Here is a 25,209-nt window from a genome sequence, read left to right on the forward strand (position 1 = left end):
CAATAGTTCCTACAAGGATTTATTATTTCATTTGTGAACAAATGTTATTTGTGAGAGTTCATCTGATTAGAGAGAGAATCATAACCAGTACAAAGTGTTTTTCTAAAAGTCTTCCCCCTCTTTGATAAAATCTGCAACATGATTCAGAAGTGAGCTGACGTCAGATCACAGTTTCTAAGCCTGTTACGACAATGGCTGCATGCCCAGATGCCAGGAGGATTTTGGCTTCCTTAATGTTGTCACTGTTACAGCACTCACCTTCACTGCCTGACCTATTGAGCGGACTGACAATTTACACAGGAGGCAGGCAGTAGGTCGTATCTTCCTGGCCATTAGGTTTTAAACTGACAAAATCATTACAGAGGAACAAAGAAGTGATTTCACACAAAGTCTGAAGCAAAGGAGCTAGCCAAGCTAGGTCTTTTATGCTTGTTCGGTCCATGCTGTGGGTTGAGAAGAGAGCAAAAACCTCTGCATTTTAATTGAAAAAGAAAGCTCTTTGGTTGCTTTCATATGGCAGCTTTATGGCAAAATAGAATGCAGAACATTTACGTTTCCAAATATTTAAATAAATATTCATTCAATTAACGTTATGCCAAAGACATTAGAAAGTTTCTAAATTTCCCTTGCCTTACATTTCCTTCTCTCCCTGAAAAAAAGACAAATATCCTCAGGTCCTTAATCTTCACTTGAGTTGTCAAATTCCTCCCAGTCTGTTACACTCATGACCTCAGAGGAAACGTCTGGGTGATGCAGTAGTCGGTCTGCATACCACTCAGGAGTCCATCTCTCTGTGTCCATTAGAATAGCCCTAGGCAAAGTGAGAACACAAGCAGCCATCCCAGAAATATCATCTTCCAACTGGGGACCTTCCTCCCAGCAGTCTCTCTCAGCTTCATAAATATGGACATAGTCCATCCGAATCCCTCGGTTGTGGGATCTGCCACCCAAGACGTAGATTCTGTTGGCTAGGACAGCAATACCTGGCTCTCCATGCCCTGCAGGTAAAGGGCATACATTTGTCCACTGGTCAGTACTTAGGCTATAACAGGAGACCTGCAAGAATATAAACAAAACACAAGGCAACTTTTTCTTTAAAATAAAATATTAAAATGTTTGCATGTAACGGGTGTCTGCCATAGAGTACAATATCGTGACACAATGAGGCATTCTGTATAAGTGCCAAAGATAAATCCAGGGTTGCCAACTTTTCATTGCTGCTCTTAGTAGAAATATCTAGCAAATGTGCTTCTCTCAGTTCCATGCCACCACACATTCTGCAAGTCAACTGCTTCCAGTCAAGTACACCTCCATCTTCCTCAAAACACTGTCTCTGAAACGGTTACACATTGCTAGTCCCAAAGCAATTAACATCTATCAAAACATGCAAGAACAACGAGGAGTCCTGTGGCACTTTATAGGCTAACAGATATATTGGAGCATGAGCTTTTGTGGGCAAAGACCCACTTCATCTGATGCTCCAATAAATCTGTTAGTCTACAAGGTACCACAGGACTCCTCGTTGTTCTTGCAGATTGAGACGAACATGGCTACCCGTCCGATGCATATCAAAACATGAAAGTGTGGAGATAGTGTAAAAAACCCTGACTTGAAAAAAATCAAAACTATTAAATGATAATTGACTTCCTTTCATCTCATTTAGAAAACAAAAAACAAAAAAACCCACAACTTTGGTTTTAATGAAGCTGCTGCAAACTTTCTAGTCTGCCACACCAGAGTGCTACAGAATTTAGATTAGCCTTGCTAGAAAAAGCATTTAGTTGCTATTGAAAGAGCACTGTCCACCTGAATGTCCACCACCCTTCTGAATTACAAGATGACTGAAGGATTAGGAGCTGTAAAGCTGGTGGAGTCGGAGAGAAGGCATGAAGGAGTGGGAGCAGTGAGTAAAGCAGTTACTGAGATGGAGGAACCTAGTAGTGAAGTGTATGTGCAATAACACCCTCCGCCCATTGAACATATGAATGTCATGTGCCTGGCCGGCAAGAAATAGCTGTGACATCATCTTACCTGGTGAACATCTCTCCTATAGCCTGAGTCATTGTTGCTACCTCCAATCACATACAGTTTTCCCAGGAGTGCAGCCATCCCATGCCAGGCACGTCTGACTGGACTATCAGCTAAGCTGTCCCAGCGGTCAGCCCCTGGATCGTAACAGTGTAGTTCCTTCAAATAATCCTCTCCTCTCCTCCCACATGCAATATACATCTTCCCATCCAGTGTGGCTCCAGCATGAGCATACACCTGCCCCATCACAAAAACAAAAGACAAAAAAAGATAAGGGGGTAGGGTTTACTTGTGTGTTTTCTCCAGCTTGAAGCACAGTAAGGCTGGAATATCAATCTCCTGGCAATATATGACATTAGAGAAAGCGTCCTCCTCTGCTTACTTAGAAGTCAACATTTGGAAGGATTCTGCGTATGCTATTATTCCATAGGTATGAAGATCACTCTTCAAACTGAAATTCAGTAAAATTGGACAGACTCCTCCACAGCTACAGAGCATGTTTCCTATTGCTCCTGAATTAGCAGCTCTTCCAGGGGGAGGGATAGCTCAGTGGTTTGAGCATTGGCCTGCTAAACCCAGGGTTGTGAGTTCAATCCTTGAGGAGGCCATTTAGGAATTTGGGGCAAATATTTGTCAGGGATGGTACTTGGTCCTGCTGTGGAGGTAGGGGACTGGACTCAATGACCTTTCAAGGTCCCTTCCAGTTCTCAGAGATAGGCAATCTTCATTAATTCTTAATTAAAATATTACTGCTTTCCTCCACTGCCTTTTCTGAAGCCCTATATGGAAATTAAGTCTTACAGAAGTTTTAGCAACATTATCAGAAAGGCAGAGCAGGCTAGTAGGTAGAATTTGAGCAAGTCTTATGACCTGGGCTCTATTCTCAGCATTGATTTGTTATTTCTGACTTCAGGCAAGTAATTTGACTTCTGAGCCCCCATTTCCCATCTGTCAAATGGGAATAATACTTACACATTAGTAAAGTGGCTTGAGGTTTTTAGATAAGCATTATGAAGTGATCTTATGTTTTGTAGAAGATTAACAACACAAAATAAGTTACAGTAGGACTTAACATAGTTTCTTTAAAAAGGAGAACTAGAACTTTACTTCTCTTTCCTAAGCATCAATAATTTGCAGGCAATTATTTATTTCCTCCTTGTTTTGTGGCAGTTTTAGAGAACTAAAAACAGCACAACGGGGCTGGTTAGGTAGAAAACTTAGAAGGATAAATACCATATAAGCAGCTGTTCAGTGACTTATATCGAATGAGCACATGGTCTCAATTTAGTTTACCAAGAGCTGATGGCCTCATCACATAAACCTTCACCTCTGCCACTCTTGTTTGAGGGTCACATCACACACTTCCACCAGTCACCCTTCCATGCAGACTCAGGCTATGGCTACACTGTCATTGTTTTACGGAAGATATGCAAATCATACTCTCATTTGCATATCTTCTTCCGATTTTTTTTGCGGAAGCGGTTTTGCTGATAAAAAGCCCCATGTAGAGGGGCCATTTGTTGGAAAAAAACCCTCTTTTGCAAGATCCCTTATTCCTCAAAAAATTGAGGTTTACGGGATCTTGTGAAAGAGGGTTTTTTTTTCTGACCAATGGCCCCATATAAATGGGGCTTTTTATTGGCAAAACCTCTTCCGCAAAAAGAACTGGAAGAAAATATGCAGGTGAGCGTGCGATTTGCATATCCTCTTCTGCAAAAAACCGGCAGTGTAGCCATAGCCTCAGAGCAGTCTCAGGCCAAGGACTTAAAGGGCCATGGAGACTGACTTATCCTAACACCCTAGAGGTGGTCCCTTCAGATCAGAGTTGAAACAGGGAGGTTTGCACTATTGTGGCCCATGCTGTATCCATTCTGGAAATAGAGAGTCCTTTGTTCTCTAAGGATATGAATCAGGCACTGCTCACCAGCATGAAATATAAATGTTTATTTTTTTAAAATAATACAATTAATATTTAAAGGGAGGGAATAAAACAGGAAGACAAGCGCGTAATTTCAATAGGCAGTGATACATATACTGTTTCTGGTTCTTGTATACTGAAGCATTTCTTGTGTCTCTGCCTGAACCGGTGAAAGGGATAGAGCACTTGCAACTCTGTCTAACTAAGTCTCGAAGGTGCTCACTACCTCTCAGGATCATACTTCATGTTGGGGCTACTCAACATGTGGCCCGCAGCACCTTGAGCCACTTCCCACACTGCCTGCCTGCCTCATTGCTGTGGGCTCCAGCGGCAGCGCCTCCTGGTGAGCTGAGCAGCGTAGTGCCACACTGAGCCAGGCCACATGCGCAGGAGCTGCCAGAGGTGGCAAGAAGCAGCGGCGGAGCTAGGCAGCGAGGGTGAGGTGAGACAGCTCTGTGCTGGGGCTTGGATTAGGGCTATCCTATGTCCAGTTTTTCCCCGGACATGCCCTTACTTTCACATTTTAAATCACCATCCAGACAGGTTTTTTAAAAGGCAAAAAATGTCCGGGATTTTTTGCTCTGCAAGGGGGATCGGGAAGGGGATGGCGACACATGCCTTCAATGGAATGTTTGGAGCCACGTGCCCGGAGCATTCACAGCTGCTCTGCGCACCGGCCCCAGCACCTGGAAGGAAAAGAGGATGGCTTCGGTGAGACCCAGGCGTTATCCTCCGCCCTGCTAGATTTGTCCCCAGCTCTGCGGGACAGAAAGGCCATTGGGTTAGAGCGGGGGGCTGAGGTTGCTTGGGTCTTAAATGGGGCCTGCGTGTTGTACAGTCTTGCCTTAATCTTTGTATTCATGACCGTCAGTGTGAGAGTAGCTGTTTGCATATATTTACATAAATATTTACATATTTATGCAACCACACTTACATTGCGACCCTCAGCATGTGCTGTGGATATCATTGCGGCCCCCAGGGCTTCCAAAGTAGAGTAACCCTGCATTATGTTATTTAGGAACTACTTTTCTTTGGAAAGTGTATTCTAATTGGTCAATTCAATATTATTAATAAGGTAGCATCAGTAGAGAACCAGAGAACAATCCCTTTACATGGCGATTGAAATGAGAAAAATGGAAGTGTAAAACCTCCAAAACAAAGTACTCAGAAAGAGGTTGACTAGCTTAATATTACAGCCAAACTAACCTCTGTCATGTGCAAGTGAAGAATTCATTTCCTCAATGCGATTTAATTTTTAAAGCCTGGAATTTTGTATCAGTTCAAGAGAACATTCACAACAAAGATGAAGACCCAGGGATATTTTAAGCATCCTTCTTACTGTTTTTTATCACACACACAGATGCCACTATCAGCATTTTTGGCAGTTTGAGAAGTATGCTTGAGAAATAATAGCAAAAAGCATTTAGGAAAGATGAAGACAATTATTGAGGGAGCTTATTAGTATTTGCTGGCACGTGCATTCCTTACCTCCTTCCTCAGCTGTGCCATGTACTTCCATGTGTTGGTTTTTGGATCATATCTCTCTACCTCCCGTAGGTCTTCATGGTAGTCTCGCCCTGCGACAGCATATATATATTCGCCCACAACACAGACACAGAGGTCAGCATGCTCTTGCTGTAGGGACTGGATCTGGAACCATTTGTTGTGCCGTGGGTCATACCTTAAGGATTAATACCAAACTGGGTTACTAACTCAAATCTACTACAGAGCACTAAAACACGGACATTGTCATTACTGGAACAAGAGGTCATCACCGCATAGATTTAGACCAGTGCATTCTCTCTGGCCCAAATTCAGCTTTAGTGTAAAAGTAGATGCAATTCACTAGAGTGAAAGTTGGCCATTCATGTCAAAACACAAGTAAAAGCAGAGCTGATAATCTATTCTGAAGAATGCATTAGCAAATATAATCATGTTACACAGGTCTACTATTTCCAGCATTCCTTACACCACTGCCAGGCTACTTACCATCAATCTTGTCAGTTTGCAATCATTCCACAATGTAGAGATTCACAAAGATTGTACCTGGGAACTCAAAAGGCCAGGAAGAGCATGAGTATTTGGAGCTTCTTTGATTTGTTCAGATGTTTGCTGGTAAAAGGGAACTGCAGAGGGTACCTCTGCAACCCTTACTCCTCTTAGTAGTACAAGTCTAATGCAATGATGTCATAACTACAATGCACGTATAGAGAATGTGACAGAGTAGGGGTCACTGGAAAAGCTGTGATTTGCTGAAGACGATTATCCCATTTATATGCATGTTTTTGTATCTGGACTTACACATTCAATATTCAATGTATCTGTATTTCAGATGTGGTTACATATGGGTGACGCCCTCTAGGCAAGATGCTTCCAGTCTAGATAGTTGATTTGTGAAGGGCTAAACAAGGTAAAAGGCCACTAAGAAAAACAACAGGTTTTGGGAGAAGCGTTTCCCTCCTCACCTGGTGAGACTCTCTGAGAATACTTCAGACAGCCTATGCACAATGGCTACTGTGATTCAAGGCATGCAAGAGCATGTGACCAGACCACATGATCATGAAGTCCATTTTGGTACCTGGATTTGTCCATAAACTGGGCTGGGGACTTAGCTTGGACAAAGAGTTCCCACCATATGGACAGGCTATAAAAGATGGGGCATGACACCTCTGGTATGAGGAGCAAGGCCCAGAAGTGAGCACTTGAGGAGCAGAGACAGGACTGGGAGAAGCACTGGTCCCAGGAAAAGGGATTTTTAGCCTGTGTATGGAAACTTGATGAACTGCTTGTATCAGTCAGGATGAGATAATGCTGATTTGAATCCTATTGAATATATTAGGCTTAGTTTGCATTTTTAATTTCCTATGTAACCTGCTTTGATCTGTTATCATTTATAATCACTTAAAATCTTTCGGTAGTTAAACTTGTTTTATGTTTTATCTTGTTTTATGCTGTTCTGGGTGAAGCATTTGGGAAAAAATCTCAGCTTGGGAAACAGACTTGTTGCTTGTCTTCCCCGCACTGAGGGGAAAGCTAACTATATTAACGAGCTTACCCTGTGCAGTGCAAGACAGTATAATTCTGATTTATACTCCAGGAAGGGTGCAAGGTCACGGAGCAAGGACACTGGCTGGCTTATTGGCTGTGCATCAGTTACAGATGCCAACATGCCGTTTCCCCAGCACCAGCTCTTCAGTACCATCTACCCAGCCCTTGTGTTGCTGCTCTATCAGAGACAGCAGTGGCAGTTGGGAGAGGCAGAGGAGGCTGCTGTGAAACAGCCTCTCACTGTGGTGGGCCTGAGTGCCCTGCAGACAGAGGCTGCTGCCACACTGCCCTGCTGCCTCTTTATCAGAGGCAGCAGGGCAGGGTGGCAGGCAGCCAGTTTGCACAGGAAGCTGTGCAAGCCAGCCTGCACTGCCACAGATACATAGGCAGCAGTGTGGGATGATAGGGGGCATGCCAGCAGTGGGGCCGGGAACGCACTGACTGTCATCCCCGCCTCTCAGGACTATTGAATAGTTGTGTAACCACTAAGACTTCATGTGGTTTACATGATTATTCAAGTACTAGGAATGTTAGATATTGGGTATCAGTAGAGCAATGTGAGAAAGGCCAATCTAGCTGAATTGTTAGGGGGCACAGCAATGCCAGTGTCTCCCATACTGCACCTGGGAGGGAGGGGCAACCATCACAGGCACCTCACCCTTTTCAACTTTAGCTTTCATCCCCAGGTATCAATTCCAGAGAAAATACGGTAATCTTAATTACTGGAGCAACTTGAATGCAACGGCAGGCACTTAAAATCTATCTTGCATGTGCAAACATAACAACCGGACTAAACCTGTAAATAACATCCTTTTGTCCAATAACAATAGTTTGCAGACAAAGAACTTTTAAGAAAGACTGATCTCAATGGAACTTGGAAAAAAAAATCCCCAAAATGTTACCATGCTCAATTATAATTTTCTAACTTGAAATTTAAGATTTTTTTTTACATGATTATTTAGTTGTGCTTCAATCTTAGGGAGTAACGGGAGTCCCATTAATGGCATTATAGACACCAATTCAAAATAATGAATCAATGTTACCATTTTATTTGAAGTGTTGGATAACTGTGCTCATTAAATCACTTGCCTTTTATATCAGATTCACGTGCACTGCAAATCTGAATTTTTGACCATCCTGCTGCCATTTTCCCTCTAAGATATGAGGAAGAGCTCTCTTTTCAGAAATTCTTAACAAGCTTCTATTCCTGCACCATTCATGCAAACACACAAAATAGCAGGAAAAACTTAACACAGAACAAATAGTCTTGTAGCACCTTACAGACTAACAAAACATGTAGATGGTATCATGAGCTTTTGGGGCACAGCCCACTTCTTCAGTAGCAGGTCTGACTTCAAAGCACTACACAAATATTAACCTCATTAAACCTCAAAATGACCCTACAGGGCGGTAAATATTATCCCCATTTTTACATATGAGAAAAAACATAGTGAGAGAAGTTAAGAAAATCAACCCAGGTAACAAAGGGAGTTAGAGCCAACAACAGCACACAGGACTCCCTGACTCCCATTCCTGTGCTCAGAACTCACAAATATCTTACCACAACTCAACAGCTGTTGGAATGTTGCTACATTTGCTTTCCCCTTGTGATTGATTAGTAAATGAAGCACACACAAACAGAAAACTTCCTCCTTTACAATCAGGTGGTCTTCCTTAGTCCTTAAAGTTTCTTTCAATGATGTCTCAGTATGATGCCCAATGTTTCTGGCCAGGCAGAATGTGGATTGTGAAAGTGGCTGCCCAACTCAGGGAACAGTAATTAGCTGGTAAAAAAGAACGGGGGCAGAAGTAGTCTCCTCTTACCTCCAACACCTGGATTCTGCTCGAAAGCCTCGTACGTTGTTATCTCCCCCAATCAAGTATACAAAGTTGTTGAAAACAGCAATCCCTTGGTTGGACATTCTGGGGGCTAACGTAGCAGTAAAGTGTTTCCACTCCCCCAATAGGGGGTTCAAGAACTTCGCTTGGTCACTGAGGACTGTGGACGGAATAGAATGCATCCCTCCAAAGCCCACTACACAGTGGAACTCTGATCTCACCTGTGTCTGTGAGCTTTGAAGAATGGGCTGAAGCCATTCGTTCTTGTGGTACATTAGGGCATCAGCTACAGTTTCTTTTAACGGGCATGGGCTTAGTTTATCATGGAGCCTTTGCAAGATTTGGAGGTCCATCAGGGGGAAGCGCACTGTTTCCAGTAACTTAGGTGGCTCCATCAATGAAATCTGATCAGTTTCCACCTGTTCTGGGGTGTAATGGTATAAAAGTGCCCCTTCGTAAACCTCAGCCTCACATTTGACTTCTAAGAGGTTGCTGCTGAGGAGGGAGTAGACCTTCTCCAAGGGGAGCTGGCGGTATTTCTCAGTCTTTGAAAAAGTTGAAAAGTTCTTGAGAATACAGGAGTCCAGCTGCTCGCTTAAATGGGTCAAGCCAAAGAGGTCAGCTAATTTGTATATATCCAAGATGTTCTCCTCATCCACCCAAGACATGAGAAAATCACAACAGAACTTAATGACTTCTGGAATCTGCAAGAGAAAGCAGAAGGTTTATTTACTTTAAAAAAATTCTTGTCTTACCCTGGAGAGACCAGATTCTTAAACAGGCTCTACCCACAGGGATGGGGAAGAGGCTGCCAATGGACCGCATCCAACCCAACAAGCCACTGGATCCGGCCCAGGGCTGCCTTGCCGGAACCCTTACGCAGAGAGCAGCTCACTCAAACAGGAGGCTGCTCTCCACTCTGGATTGCTGGGGATGGAGGAGGGAGACTCGGCGCATTGCTCCCGGCCCGCAGCAGAATCTCTCAGCTCCCACTGGCCAGCTTCTGGACAACAGGAGCTGAAAAATGTTGCTGGGGCCAAGAACAGCTTGTGAAGTCTTCTCCCACTGTTCCCCCCTCCTTATGCCCAGAGCAGACCCCACATGGAGCACCCAGGAAACAGACTTCAGCAGAGAGTCTGCCTCAGGTTTCTGGAGGGCTGCTGGATGGGAGCTGCCTAGGTAAGCACCTCCAAGCCAGAGCCTGCCTCTGGCACCTCACCTCCCCCTCCCCCCAACTCTACCTGCCCCAGGCCACGACCTCAACCCTCTTGACTCCCCTTCCCCCAGGTCATAGCTTCCTTCCAGACCCTGTACCCACTCCTCCACCCCTTCCCCAGGCCAGAACCCTCTCCTGCCCCAATACCCCTTCCCTGACTCTGCACCCCACTCCTCTGCCCATGGACATCGCCCAAACACTCTGCAACAACTTCTTCCAGATCACACCTCCCTCCCAAACCCTGCCCCCCCTCCTAGAGCCCCTCCCTCAGGCCAGAATCATCTCCTGCACCCATACCCACTCCTGGCCCCTGGCCCCCTAATTCCCTGCCCCAGGTCACAACCCCCTCCTTCACCCAACCTCCTTCTCAGACTTCACACCTTCTTCTGCACCCCAGTCCTCTCCCCAATTTCTCTTCTGCACCCAACCTCCGTCCCAGACCCCACGAATCCTCCACAGAAGCGTGGCCCTTGACCACTTGCCAAAATCTTGGGAGTGGCCTCTCCATTAAAAATTATTGTCCACCCCTGCTCTACAAAATTCACAGTCCATTTTGGTTAATTTCATAGTCAGAGGATTTAAAAAAAACAAATATCAGTATTTCATCTATTTAAATCTGAAATTTCACATGTGGTAACTGTAGGTGTACTAACTGAAAAAGGAGTTTTGCGGGGGTCACAAGATTACTGTAGGTGGCTTGTAGTACTGCTACCCTTACTTCTGCACTGCTGCTGGCAGTGGTAGTTAATGCAGGCCCGGAGGTCAGCTCTGAAGACAGGGTTGCCATCAGAAGCAATGCAGAAAGAAAGATGGCATGGTATGGTCTTATTGATTAACAGAATATAATTCTTTTGTTTCCAGACAGATTAACCAGCGAGCAAAAGGCAGACACAAGATAGTAAATTGGACTGTATCATGCAAACGGAGAGGAAACATTTTGGAAAAAAAAAAAGTGAAGGTATTTTATGTAGTTTACTTAGTATAGCATTTCCTTCTGTACATCAGAAGATAGCAGGAAAATTCTTTACTAATCTTTATGAACTTCTGTTAACTCCACAAGGGTTGATATGTAATGTAGTACCACAACATGTATAGTATGGGAAAAACAAAAACTGTTTCAACGGCAAAACAAGAGCCACTGTAGTTATAGAAACTAGGATCTTATTTCCACTCACAGTGAGTCTATGAACCAGGGATGTTACATTTAGATTAACTGGCTAATTGAATAGTTGATGCAATTTGCATCAACCACTCAAGCAATCGATAAGGGCGCTTCCACCTTTGAAGTGCAGCAACAACCCGAGGGCTGCTGCTACACTTCAAAGGCAAAAGCGCTGCAGGGGGCACAGGGACAGCAGGGGAACTCAAGCAGTCTCCCACTGGCCCAATGCTCCCCACAGTGTTTCAAAGTGGCAGAGCTGCATGGAGCCCAGGGTCCCGAACTGACTCCAGGCTGCATGTAGCACTGCTGCTTTGAAACGCCGCGGGAAGCCCGGTGTCAGGCTCCATGCGGTGTTTCAAAGTGGCAATGCCACATGGAACCCAGGGTCAGCAGGTGATTCCCCAGCTGACTCTGGGCTGCATGTGGCATTTCAAAGCAGCAGTGCAACATGGAGCCCAGGGTCTGGCCCCAGGCTCCACATGGTACTGCTGTTTTGAAGCACCCTCTCCTGTCCCGCCCTTGTTGCCTCTGATAGAGGCATCAAGGGAGAGGGGCGGAAATTGACTAGACTGTTGACTATCCAATGAGCATTTTCTTATGGGATAGTGGACTAGTCGTTCACATCCCTACTGTGAACCAGCCTTTATGCTGTAGATGAGAGCCTGGGAGGGAACAGCACCAGTGAGGTCAGGAGAGGGAAGTTGGGTCCTTGAATGTAGATCATAATTTAAGAACTCTAGCAGAAACTTCCTTGATATTAGCAGGAAGGGGTTACTGAGCACATCAAAGGAAGTCAACTGCTAGAAGAGCCACACTATGGAAAGAATGAAAAAATATAAATAAAAACAAAACTACTTATAGGAACAACACATCCATTCATCCAAATCCAATTTAGACACATCTCTAGCTACTTAGAAAGCCCTGGTCTACACTACAGACTTACGTTGCTATAACTACGTCACTCAGGAGTGTGGAAAACCCACAATGCCTGAGCAACATACTTACACTGACCTAACCCCTGGTGTAGATGGTGCTATGTCCACTTGAGGGCTGGTGGAACAGCATCTTCATCAAGTGCTGCTCTGCCATGACAGCATTGGAAGTGTAGAAAAGCCCTGAATCCACAGCGTAGAGCACACAGGACAAAAATCTGAATCAAATCCACATATGTAGACAGAAAAGCTCCTGTCCCTTTATTCCTCCTCTACTGTGTTTGCTCATTTCCTCAACCTCTCCCAGAGTGTTGCCATTCCTTATTTGTCCCATTTTTTTCTGTGACTTCTTGATCCATCTCCCAGTCCCTCACCTGAAGTTGGCAGGCGGCAGTTAGGGTTTCTTGCACATTGTTCAGGCTGAGTTCCAGCTCAGAGGTGTAAATGAAGCTCAGGATTTTACACATAGCATTGTAGGAAACTCCATGAATATGAACCTCCTCCTGTCCCATCTCTCTTAGCCCACCAGCAAACATGCCTCTGTAGAAAGAAAAAGATACAGACGACACTGGAGACGTGCCAAAGCTATGTACAGTTCAACCCATCTTAGCCATACTGTTCTGGGGTCACCCAAAAGAGTCAGACAGACAACTGGACAGACAGCTTTGCAAAGCCTCCATGTCTGTTGCCAAATCCAGTTCTCCAGGAATTATGCCAGGCAGTACAGTTTTCAAACTGGAAACCCAGAGCAGAGCCTTTTCAGAATGCAGTGAAGACACACCAGCCAGCTAGTTCTGAAGATCCAGAAGGCAGTCAAGCTTTGGATAACCAGCTGTACACCTATTCTCCTTGTGCATCCTTGCATTAGTTTAACCTATAAATGGCTTCCTCATACATCACTGGGCACCCTGGAAAGCATAAAAATCTCCCTCATTAAATGAATTAAAATGAATAAAAGCAATATAGACTTCTGCATCCCACAACGGGGTCGTTGTCTTTAAAAGATGTTAGGGCTCATGTTATAAGCCCTTGTTTTAAAGAAGTTTAAAACATATGTGGAAGTGTGCTAGCCTGGTGACAGTGCTTTAATGCTACAAGTATAAGAGGGGTCGCCGTGTTAGTCTGAATCTGCAAAAGCGGCGAGGAGTCCTGTGGCACTTTATAGACTAACTGAAGTGTTGGAGCATAAGCTTTTGTGGGCAAAGACGAAATTTCCACTACCTGCATCTGACGAAGTGGGTCTTTGCCCACGAAAGCTTATTCTCCAGCACTTCATTTAGTCTATAAGGTGCCACAGGACTCCTCGCCGTTAAAGCTACAAAGGACTTATTGATTCAGATGCCCTTGCGTTCTCATCCAGAGAGGGCTGGAGTGATAGGGAAGTGAATGCACTGAGTTCAGAGGTGAACAAGCCCATTAAGTGTCTACATTGCAGGTCTGACAGACTTTGACACGTTGAAACCAATCCCGCCTCCCATCCACAAAGTCCTCAGGCACGTGCCTGTATGTTCTCAGCACGTGCGCTTGGTGGCTCATCCAGGGATACAGGTATAAGCTTGTCTCACTGTACCATATTTCTACCCTCCCACTTTGTGTTGAAGACAGAGCTAAGAGTTTGCGTAGCTAGGTTCATGCTGAGACAGTCCATCAAAGCTGTCCCACAATTCCTGGGGCCTGTGTGTGCTGGTTTTTCTAATTCCCAAGCCCCTACTCACCTCAAGCAACCCCAGCTTCCAGAGATGTGAAATTTGTCAATGCACGGATGGTATAGACAAGGCATGGGCATGCATAACACTATAGCGCATACGCGTATCAGCAAGATGGACAAACACAGCCTCACAGGCAGAGGTGCCCAGACACAGTTATATTATGCAGCGTAGGCATACTCTGAGCTGCTAGGAGGAGAAAGGAGTGACTTACATCGTTCAATTGCAACCTACCCACAGCTGAGTGGACGGGGTCCCTAAGGAAGACCCATGCAATCCCTGTTTGGAATGATAATGGCTGTTATGTCAGGCTTTATGGACTGAACAACTAGGCGTTGTTTTACTCTTTGAGTACAAAGAAACCGATTTGCTCTAGATGTGATCAGAGCTGAAATCTGGGAGTGTGTGTTTTGGACCAGTGTGACCTTACTCCAGACTTGGGGAAGCATGGGGAGTCCCAAGGGCGAAAAGACAGAAGTCCAGCCAGGATTCAGAAGGTTTGAGTCATGGAGAAAGATGCTGGTTAAAGATTAACCAGTGACATGGCACATACCTGAAATAGTCACACGATGCAGCCAGAAGTATCCGATGAGCTTCAATGGGTTTCCCTTCCACTACCAGGACTACATCAAACAGGATGCCACTATCTCGGAGGGAGACCAAGCCGCTGAGTAAGGACTGGGAATGCTGTGCACTGCGGTACGTGTGGCTGCTGCATTGCTGGAGGGAGGTCTCCCAGGGAGTCTTGCATGTCTGAGTCAGCTCCTGATCTTCTGCCATCACCAGTAGAAATGTTCAGCACCTCACAGCTACCAGTTACAGCAAGAGGAGTTCTGAGACCACAGAAATAGCCGAAGTTTGCGTGTGCTGATTCCTTAACAGCATTTTAACTCTTACCGCACTCAACAAGCTGGTCCGCTCAATGGCGGTACCACGCCGTTTGCAAACCTATTCCAGGCCTGCTTTGAGAGGCCCTGGGGAGCACGGCCTGTTAGTTTTTCACACCCCTTGAGAAGAGGTTTAAATAGAAACCGGGAGCAGTTCTCACATTACCACACGCACTTTCCCCGGGAGGTACCATCTCGTGGCTGCTGGAGAGGAGCCACATGCACGCGGATGTAACTGGCGCTGCTGCCACCCTCCCAGACCCGCCTCCTGCCGTTTCTTTCCCCTGCAGGCGGCTGAGGGAGCGAGCCGCGTCTCACCACAGCCTCAGGCGCGGCCAGACGCCTCCTGGTGCCTGCTGTGGGAGCCGGGCCCGGCCATGCCCGGCGGCGCGCTGGGGGCCCGGCCTGACTTTCTTTCTTTTTGGTTGTTCCGCAAGGAGCCCGCTGACTCGCCCCTTCCCCGCGGGGCCCGAACCCGCCTGCGGCCGCGGGGGCGCGTGTAAAGCGGGGGGGGGGGGGGGCAGAACCGGCGGGAAGCGGCTCCTCCCCTGCAGCCCCCCCCCCCCAGCGGGGCCGGCCGCTCTCCCGCCGCGGGGGGGGGGGGGGGGCGGCACCGGGCCTGTCAGTCACTCGCGGGGCCAGCACTGGGGGGGCGGGGCGCCGTTATCCCGGGGGGGGGGGCGCCCCTCCCCCCGCAGCGCTGCGCTCACCTGCCGGCAGCGGCGACCCCGAGCCTCCGCCTGCCCCAGCGCCCGCCGCCCGCTTCCGGGTTCGCCCGCACCATCGAGTCGGGCCAGAGCGCCCTTCCCACGTGACCGAACGGAGCGCGCGCTCCCCCCCCACTTAAAGGGACCCGCCCCCCTGGCGCGTGTCGTGTCTTTCGAACGCGTGTGGGGCGGGTGCGGCGCCCCCTGCAGGAGGGGCCAGGGCCTGGTCTGTGCACAGCCGGGTCCAGCCCTTCCGCCCCCAGGCCCTGCGGGGACCCGGTGCATGGTCCGCAGGGAGCGCCTCCCTCCGCCGGCCGCTCCCTTTATCCACCCGCGAGGCCGCTCCAAGCCCCCGGAATTCTACCAGGAACGCCTCCCGACCTGGAAGCGCTGGCCGGCCACCTGGTCCGTTGTGGCCGCCCAGGGAGCAGACCTCCTCGCGGAGCCCCTGCTCCACAATCCCGCCTTGTGCGTGCAGGTGTGGGGTCTCCCACGGTGCGCCGGAGGCTGATCCTGGCAGAAACCACCATGGTCAGAGACCTCCTGGACTACGACGGGGAGACTGGGTGGATCCCTGAGTGCTCGCTCGGTGCATGGGGCTTTCCACCCTCTGAACCCCCCTGCGCATACTCCAGGAGGTGGAGGCGGCTTTGTCGTGACCCGCTCTCGACCTCCTGCAGCGGTCCCTGCGAGAGGGTACGCCCCGTCCCTCCTGCAAAGCCTCCGCCCCTTTTATTGGGCCCCTGTTCCGCGGGCCCCCCCCGGCATCTCCACCCCTGGACTCCCAGCCGGCTGCAAAATCTGCAGCCGGTCTGTTTTTGGACCGCGCCTAGGGAACAGCTGTACACATTCGTGCTGCACACTCTGCATTTCCCCACCCTCGTGTCCCGCCCCGATACCAAGTGGCAGGACTATCTAAGATCCGTTGAGGGTGGGGGACCCCAATGGGCCAGTGTGTATTCCACCTTAATCCCGCGGCCCATCGGAGACATCAGTTGGCGGCTTCTTCACGGAGCCGTGAGCACGGGCGTGTACTTGGCGCAGTTCACCCCCATCCCAGACACCTGCCCTTTCTGCGGCGTGAGGGAGAACCTGGTGCACGCATATCTCGAATGCGCCAGGCTGCAGCCCTGTTCCGGCTCCTCCAGAACCTCTGATGGAGGTTCTGGCTGCACTTTTCCCCCCACCTATTCATTTATGCACACCCTATCCGTGGCCCCACAAAGTCACGAGACCTCCTCGTCAACCTCCTCCTGGCCCTAGCAAAAGCCGCTATATATAATACCAGGAGTAAGATATTAGACGAGGGGGGTCTCTGCGACTGTGGGGCCTATTTCCGCTCCTCCCTCGTGTCACGAATCCGGGCAGAGTTCCTCTGGGCGGCGTCCACTGGCTCCATCGACAGCTTTGAGGAGCAGTGGGCGCTGTCCGGAGTTCTCTGCTCGATGTCCCCATTTGGTTCCCTTAGTTTGAACCTGTGACCCGCACCCCTTGATCCTTTCGTCATCAGTTGTCCCCTGTAATCGTTGGACATGGGTCCAGTTGTCCCTCCTGTAAGGCTGGGGAGGGACTTTTAGAATGTGGGCGGGCTTCGCCTGCCCACCTTCCCATGGTTTTCAAATAGACCCCATGCACCCAGGCCCTTCGCCCGCAGCAGGCTGCTAGCCAGCGGAGCAGAGACTTGTGGGTGGCAGTCCCCACACCAAGGGCGGTGCGGTGCAAAGGCGCCTGCCTGCCAGCCCCACAGCCCCTTCTCCCCCCCCCACAGAAGAGAAGAATGCCCGTAACTGATTTGTAAAGAGGGGGTGCAGAGAGTCACAGAAATCTCCCCACGACGAAACTATCTGTCCATTGACTCTGGAAATAACTTGCCAGAAGTGTAGTGTATTTTATCTTCCAGGTCCGTGGTTTTCAGTGCATTTTTCATTTAGCATGCTGTTGTCCTCTCATACACAACTTTCATAGCTTCTCCCTGGGTTCTGCCTGGGATCAAACACACCATATTTTCACAGTGCTTGGCTGCTTATTTCAGAACATCCTGAAATAAGCAGCCATGCACTTTATTAACATGCAGTTATTAGAGTAGATTTATTGGGACTGAGGTGATCTACATATTTAAGAGCTTCTCTGCAGCAGAGGCTTATTACACATTAATTTTAGTTTGTGCCAATGGATTAAAATGACCTGAGTACACACAGTTCGTAAAGCATACTGACTTGCTAGTTAATACGTATGGAATAATTCACTTGCTGGTGTGTATTAAATTAAAATAAATTAATTGCATGTTAATTCAGCATGCATGAATACTTGTGTGAACGCATTGCTTGAGTCATGCTAGTCTTAATGTAATCATCTCCTGTCTGGATTTCTATTTCTACTCTGTTAGACATAACACTACTAGTTACATCTTTTGAAATCTGTTCTTTTTACAGCATCCTATTAAAGTTCTTTGTCTGCTTCACCTACATAATCCACATAAAGCCCTGCAGAATGTTCCCAAACAGATATCTTTGCTTCACTTTTTCTCTCACAACTTCCTCTGTTCTCTGTCTTTGCCAACCATTTACTTTGTCCCTCTCTTCTCCCATTTTTGGAATCATGATGTTGTTTCCTGACCCCTTGAGTCTCTAGCAAAGGAAAAACTGACTGACATGCTTACTGGGGAATGGAAACAGTGAAAATGACAATGCAGACAATGGTGTCCTATGCACAAAGAAAAAAAAATATAGGTTTTCTTTCTAATGTCTTTCAGTTTTAATAATCTAAAACCACAGGCATGAAAACACATTAAGCTCAGTGTGACTAATTTGCATGTGTAACAATAAGCATGTGTGTATGAAGAATTGGGACATTAGATATTCTCTGTGATTTTCAAAGGAGCCTAAGGAAGCTATGCACAAATCCCTTAATTTCTTGTCAAAACCTCACCCATTACCTATAATTCTATTGTTCGAAGTTTCTACAGTGACTGGTCCTATCCACAGGTGCCTTACTCCTAAATATGCTGCTGTTGCTTTTAAGTGAATGACCAGCAAAGTCAGAGCAATTTGGTTGACATTTTCCTTATGAAATATGCTTTTAAGTGTGACATTTTCCCCCTCTGCTTCCTCAAAGATTAATTCTACAGTGTCTTATTTGCGTCAGAAAAATCCCATTACAAGATTATCACTCTTTACTTCCAACTTGCCTGCCAGGGAATGTATTTTCGTTTCCTTTTTCATATTTTTATGTATTATAATTACAAATCTATTAACATGCTATCTGCCTACAGCTATAGCTCTGAAAGCTTTGTATGGCTTCCATTTTGTAATATGCATGTGGATGCTCATACTTATAACATTATCAAGGTGCAACATGTATGGCTGCTTGTCTCAGAACATTTGAAACAATATCCTTTGTGGCAGAGTATGGGAGTGGGGGAGTCTATTGAGACTGGGCTTGTTGCTCATTACACTTTAAAATGTCTTTAAATTTCATCCTGATTGGCTGTGTCTAGACTGGCCAGTTTTTCTGGAAAATCAGCCGCTTTTCCGGAAAAACTTGCCAGCTGTCTATACTGGCTGCTTTAATTTCTGCAAAAGCACTGACTTTCTACTGTAAGAAATCAGTGCTTTTTGCGGAAATACTATGCTGCTCCCGTTCGGGCAAAAGTCCCTTTTGCGCAAAACTTCTGCGCAAAAGGGCCAGTGTAGACAGCTGAGATTTGTTTTCCGCAAAAAAGTCCCAATCGCGAAAATGGCGATCGGGGCTTTTTTGTGAAAAAGCGCGTCTAGATTGCCCACGGACGCTTTTCCGCAAAAAATGCTTTTGCGGAAAAGCGTCTGTGCCAATCTAGACGCTCTCTTCCGAAAATGCTTTTAACGGAAAACTTTTCCGTTAAAAGCATTTCCGGAAAATCATGCCAGTCTAGATGTAGCCATTGTGTTTAAATCAACTGGAACTTGCATAACTAGAATTTCATTTTGAAAAGTACATGGAACCTGAACTATAAAAATACCGTTGATTGTTGCTCCCTAGGAATGTTTCTGAATTGTTAGAATGTCCTTTGGGTCTTTCCGTTTTCAGTTTTCAATTTAAATGGACTATAGATGTTAAAAGCACCTGAAGGAAATAATTTAAATTAACCTGAAGAATTTCCTTCTCTTTAAATTTCTCTGTTCCCATCTAGCCTTAATTTCTGTAACTGGCTTGCCTGGCCTTTATGTCTTTCACCTCTTCCTCCTGAAGTCTTCACAAATGAGGCTGCCAAATTAAATTTCTTATCCCATCATTCCAGCTGTGTTCCCTGAATCTTTCTATTAGCTACTTATCTCTTATAGTGATAGTAATGTAGCTGTGTTAGTCTGGTGTAGCTGAAACAAAAAACAGGATTATGTAGCACTTTAAAAACTAACAAGATGGTTTATTAGGTGATGAGCTTTCGTGGACTAGACCCACTTCCTCAGATCAAACAGTGGAAGAAAATTGTCACAACTATATATACCAAAGGATACAATTAAAAAAATTAAGACATGAAAAGGACAAATCAAATTTCAGAACAGAAGAGGGATGGGGGAGGGGGAGGTAAATGTCTGTGAGCTAATGATATTAGAGGTGATAACTGGGGAAGCTATGTTTGTAATGGGTAAGATAATTAGAGTCTTTATTCAAACTCAGGCATAAAGTGTTGAATTTAAGCATGAATGACAGTTCAGAGGATTCTCTTTCAAGTGTAGTCTTAAAGGGCCTTTGAAGCAGGATGCAGGTAATCAAGTCGTTGAGACAATGTCCTTTCTGGTTGAAATGGCAAGAAACTGTTTTTTCTTTGTGATCCTGTCTAATATCTGTTTTGTGGGCATTGATCCTTTGGCAAAGTGTCTGAGACGTTTGTCCAATGTACATAGCAGACGGACACTTTCGGCATATTATAGCATACATTATATTTCTGGATGTGCAGGAATATGTGTTCTTGATCTTATAACTCACTTGGTTAGGTCCAATAATGGTATCAGCAGAATGAATATGTGGACAAAGCTGGCAACGGGGTTTGTTGCAAGGGAAGGTACCAGGGTTGGTATTAGTGTGGTATGTCCTGTGGTTGTTGGTAAGAATCATCCTGAGGTTAGGTGGTTGTCTATAGGAGACTATGGGTCTGTCCCCCAGAGCCTCTCCGAGTTTAGTATCCTGTTCCTGTATAGACAGCCCCTTCTGGTGCAAGAGCCTCTTCTGCAAAAATGGTGGCTCATTAGGTATGCAAATGAGGCCCGGCGATATTCCACGGGTAGCCTCATTTGCATATTTCTCACGCAAGAAGCCGCCAGTGTATAGCCTAGGTGTGTGGGTTACACTTATGCTAAATGAACGGTGCTAATTGGAACTAAAACTCTGACCCTGTGCTTAACTTTAAGCATGTGCTTAGTTCTAGTGACTTTTGTGACACTACTCCTGCCTTAGTTAAGCACACTGACTAAAAGCAAAGTAAGGTGCAAGACAGAAGAGTCTGTTTTTGTAAACGAAGCCTCTAGTTCTGGGACCTTTTAGGAGGCCAGTTCCCTGCGCCGCTCGCTGGCTCCGAGCAGCGCTGCCCACACCAGTGCCTCTGCAAAAACACAGCAAGCACGTGGTCTGGGAGCACTTTGCAGACTCACAAACCATGTAGCTGGCATCAGAACTACATCTCCCATCATGCATCGGGCCCTCCCCCCCCGCTGTGACTATGGCAACAGCGGGACTACGTTTCCCAACATGCATTGCGGGAGGGGGAAAGCGCCTTTGGCGAGAGCGAGGCCGGCGGAGATTTCGCTTTTCAGCGCCGCGGCGCGCCCGCCGCGCCGGAAGTCGATGTCACTTCCGGGTTAACCTGTGGCGGCCCGTCGTCAGTGGCGCAGGGCTGCGCGGCGGCGATGGACGGGCCCGGGCAGGAGAGCGACTGGCGCAGCGCGAACTTCCGGCAGAAGCTGGTCAGCCAGATGTGAGTCCCGCCGCCCCGCCCCCCGCGCAGGGACACCGGCCGGGCAGCGCCCGGGGCTCCCCGCAGGCGCCTCCCGCCTCTGGCGCTGCTAGGCCGCGTGCGCTGCCCCCCCCGCCTGTCCCCAACGCAGTCCCCCGGCGCCCGCCCGGCCCCTCCCCAGCAGTGGCTCGCGGGGGGGGGTCGGTAATTCCCCTCCCCCAGCAGTGGCTCGCGGGGTGGGGGGGTCGGTAATTCCCCTCCCCCAGCAGTGGCTCGTGGGTGGGGGGGGGTCGGTAATTCCCCTCCCCCAGCAGTGGCTCGCGGGGGGGGGGTCGGTAATTCCCCTCCCCCAGCAGTGGCTCGTGGGGTGGGGGGGTCGGTAATTCCCCTCCCCCAGCAGTGGCTCGTGGGTGGGGGGGGTCGGTAATTCCCTTCCCCCAGCAGTGGCTCGCGGGGTGGGGGGGTCGGTAATTCCCCTCCCCCAGCAGTGGCTCGCGGGGTGGGGGGGGTCGGTAATTCCCTTCCCCCAGCAGTGGCTCGCGAGGTGGGGGGGGTCGGTAATTCCCTTCCCCCAGCAGTGGCTCGCGGGGGGGGGGGGGGGTCGGTAATTCCCTTTCCCCAGCAGTGGCTCGCGGGGTGGGGGGGGTCGGTAATTCCCTTCCCCCAGCAGTGGCTCGCAGGGTGCGGGGGTCGGTAATTCCCTTCCCCCCAGCAGTGGCTCGCGGGGGGGGGGTTGGTAATTCCCTTCCCCCCAGCAGTGGCTCGCGGGGGAGGGGGTTGGTAATTCCCCTCCCCCACGCTCCCCCAGTGCCCATTCGCCACTCCCCACCACGGAAGCTCTCAGGAGCAGCCTGGCCATGCTGCTTCCTGCCCCTCCCAGCTCCCTTCCAGGGATGTAGCATTTCCGAGAAGTGGCTCATCGAATACTCGATGCAGTTCGCCCCAGTGATTCGGGGAGCCGAGCCAGCAGCGCCGCCTTTGGGGCGTAGCGTCTGCCCCCAGGGGCTGTTGCTGCACATCAAAGGCGAAAGCACCACGGGGAGCACGGGACCAGCGGGGGACTCAAGCAGTCCCCCTGGTCTCCGGAGCGTTTCAAAGTGGCAGCGTTGCATGGAGCCTGGGGAGTCGTGGGGGAGTCTGAGTCCCCAGCTGATCCTGGGAGTCAGGGAGCATGGCGTTTCAAAGTGGTATAGCCGCATGGAGCCCAGGATCGTCTGGGGCCTCCTCAGCTGACCCCCGGGCTCCATGCGATACTGCTGCTTTGAAATACCACATGCAGCTTGGGGCCAGCTGGGGATTCCCCCGATGACATCGGGGCCAATTCGCCACCTTGATACACCACTTTCTCTTCTCCTCCCTTACTGCCTCCTTTTGATAGAGGCAGGAAGTGGCGGCAGGGCAAAGTGACTAATCGAATATCATGTCGACTATCTGATAAGCATTTTCTTATCGGATAGTCAACTAGTCCTTCACATCCATACTCCCTTCTTTTCTCTTCTTCGGGAGCATTGCCTGCTGCAGCCTCCTGAGCGACTTGGTGGCCTCTGTGGTTTCAGAGCACTATTGAAACAAATTGTTGGTTGTGTGGGTACTACACTTCTCTGTTTTGTTGCTTATGGGAAGCAAATAATTACAATCTTAACACTTTTTATCAGGATGCAAAGATGCTTCACAATTTAGCTACCTGGCCGTATTCTTGTAACTTTTGTTCCTGTCCTGTTTTATTTGTTGTGGTCTTCCTTGAGTCCCATATCTGAATTTAGGTCATAAACTCTTCAGGCCAAGAAGTGTATTTGCTTGGTCCTGGCATGCTTTATGGATGCTCAGCCCTAATATGTTACACTTTTAATTTTTTCTGTCAAGTCACCTATCTTGCACAGAGACAATCTGCTCCAAGTGCCCTTGCCCCTGCAGTGCTGTTAACTTTTTTGCTGTCTGTGCACTGCAGTCTGTAGCAGTCTTCTGTCAGTGATATTTTTAAAAAATGGATCAGTACCTTCAAGAGAAGCTTAGGATAATAGAATAAGTAAATGCATCATTTTAGCAGACAAAACCTTAATTAAAAATATAATTTCTATATACAAAGAATGGCACTTAAACATTTAAAAATCTGAAAACTGGAAAGTAGATAATATTAAAATACGCTTTTGATTCATAGACTCTGTGTTTCCAAGGTTTGGATTCTCATTGTAATCAATGACAGTTTTTCTCAGGTTCTAAACTTTGTATTCTGCAAGTGACAATCCTGCCCTGAACTGCATAGCATATCTCAGAGGTAAAAGTAACCATATATATTATTTTTTTAAATGAGGTGCTGGTATTGGTGAATCAATATAATGGTTTTACTAAGATTGAGTTCACGTGTCAAATCTGAAATTACAGATTGTCAGTTTCATCTTGTTGACAATAGAATGAAATGAGACTTGCCACAACCAGGGGTTATAACAGAGGTATGCTCAGTGTGAAATACAGCACCATGGTTGGGAGCTGTTGCTTAGGAATGATTTTGAAGTCTGATCACACGTTGGTTCTTCTTTCTGTGCTTCCATTTTTACCTTCAATGAGTCATAAGTAACTGACATGGAAAGGAAATAATTAAAATAATTACTATGTAGATTTCCTTTAGAAAATGTTCTATAATCATAGAAAGTGTTTAACAAGATCTTGCAAAATAGATATGAAAGTTCACTAGTCTAGGCACAAATCTAAGTTCATCTTTATAAGATGATAAAAACTAATTTTACTTCCCATTAACAATAGTCATGCTATTAAGAACAATTTAAAATAAATTAAACTTGTATGAAAGTATTCAGATGACCTCTTGTTAGAGACACACATGTGTAGCATAGCTGCATAAGTAGTAACAGGCTGTTTTTGTTTAGCGATGTTAAATTATGTTAAATCAGCTAATTGAGTAGTTGATGGAATTTCCATCAACTACTTGATATGGGGGGAAACTGCAGAACTGCAGTGGGGTTAGCTTCCTGCTTTGGGAGCTAACCCCATTTTGGATCTGTCTTTAGGCTTTTAATACATTTAAAAGGCAGAGGCGCAACAGGGGGAGGAGGAGCGGCAACACCAAGTGCGAGCCGGGAATTAGCTGTCTCCACTCTTGGTGGGTCCCAGACACTGCACTTCAGCTTTTCAAATGTATTAAGACCTGTGTGCCAGCCTCTGAATACCTTTGGAAAACAGAGGGGCAGCAGGCGGGGCTGGGGTGCGAGCTGGTTGGGGTGCTGATTCCTGGCTTAGGCTCTGCCCCTTCTGCGGAGACAGTTCTGGGGGGAACTGGCCTTTAAGATGGCTTCCCCCCCGGCATTGACTCCTGCTCTCTTCCCTCTGATAGAGGCAGCAAAGGGTGAGGGGAGGAGGGGAATGCAACTAGTCAAGTCACTACTCAATTACCCAGTGAGCACATGCTTTTTGGGTACAGGTAGTCAACTAGTCACTTACATTCCTACTTTTTGTTGCTTTAACTTCAAATGTGGGGTTCCCTCTGAGTCTTGATTTTAAGCATTTGCTGGAGATTGAGCATGTCATGGCTATTGCAAAATGATAGTATGGGCATAAGCAAAACATCCATGCTAGTCTTGTTTCAATTGTAAATAGTCCTGGATACTATTGACCACCACATTTTGTTGACTTTTCTGCTAAGCTTTTGGGAATGAATGGGAAGTTAACTCAGTATATTCTTTTGATAGAAATGTAGCCATGTTAGTCTGGTGTAGCTGAAATAAAAAAACAGGACTATGTAGCACTTTAAAGACTAACAAGATGGTTTATTAGGTGATGAGCTTTTGTGGGCCTGACCCACTTCCTCAGATCAGATAGTGGAAG

At 47.3% G+C, this 25,209-nt stretch overlaps 2 protein-coding genes across 8 annotated transcripts in view; one reads left to right on the top strand and one right to left on the bottom strand.

Annotated features, from left to right (window-relative positions):
* Positions 1 to 15,565, bottom strand: KLHL22 (kelch like family member 22). Of its 3 annotated transcripts, none has more exons than XM_075897958.2 (7): positions 15,447 to 15,565; positions 14,403 to 14,682; positions 12,518 to 12,683; positions 8,819 to 9,537; positions 5,435 to 5,627; positions 2,032 to 2,265; positions 1 to 1,056 (listed from the first exon to the last, which is right to left on the bottom strand). In XM_075897958.2, exons 2-7 carry the CDS (start codon positions 14,627 to 14,629, stop codon positions 679 to 681), a joined length of 1,917 nt encoding a protein of 638 aa, XP_075754073.1. In that variant the 5' UTR covers positions 14,630 to 14,682; positions 15,447 to 15,565; the 3' UTR covers positions 1 to 678. The 3 variants fall into 3 exon arrangements, with proteins under 3 accessions (XP_075754073.1, XP_075754076.1, XP_075754077.1); XM_075897961.2 differs by lacking the exon at positions 15,447 to 15,565 and adding an exon at positions 12,925 to 13,051 and having other exon boundaries at positions 14,403 to 14,539; XM_075897962.2 differs by having other exon boundaries at positions 818 to 998.
* A 5,667-nt stretch (positions 15,566 to 21,232) lies between these two features.
* Positions 21,233 to 25,209, top strand: part of MED15 (mediator complex subunit 15) — a 40,313-nt gene continuing 36,336 nt past the window's right edge. For 4 of the 5 annotated variants that reach the window (XM_075897963.2, XM_075897964.2, XM_075897967.2 and 1 more), the window contains exon 1: positions 21,233 to 21,393. In XM_075897963.2, the coding sequence (XP_075754078.2) occupies positions 21,326 to 21,393 (68 nt within the window). In that variant the 5' untranslated portion in view covers positions 21,233 to 21,325. The remainder of the gene's footprint in view (positions 21,394 to 25,209) is intronic. The other variant, XM_075897965.2, reaches the window with a different exon arrangement.

This window comes from Pelodiscus sinensis, chromosome Z (genome assembly GCF_052426305.1).
Source record: "Pelodiscus sinensis isolate ZL-2025 chromosome Z, ASM5242630v1, whole genome shotgun sequence".
NCBI classification, from domain to species: domain Eukaryota; kingdom Metazoa; phylum Chordata; order Testudines; family Trionychidae; genus Pelodiscus; species Pelodiscus sinensis.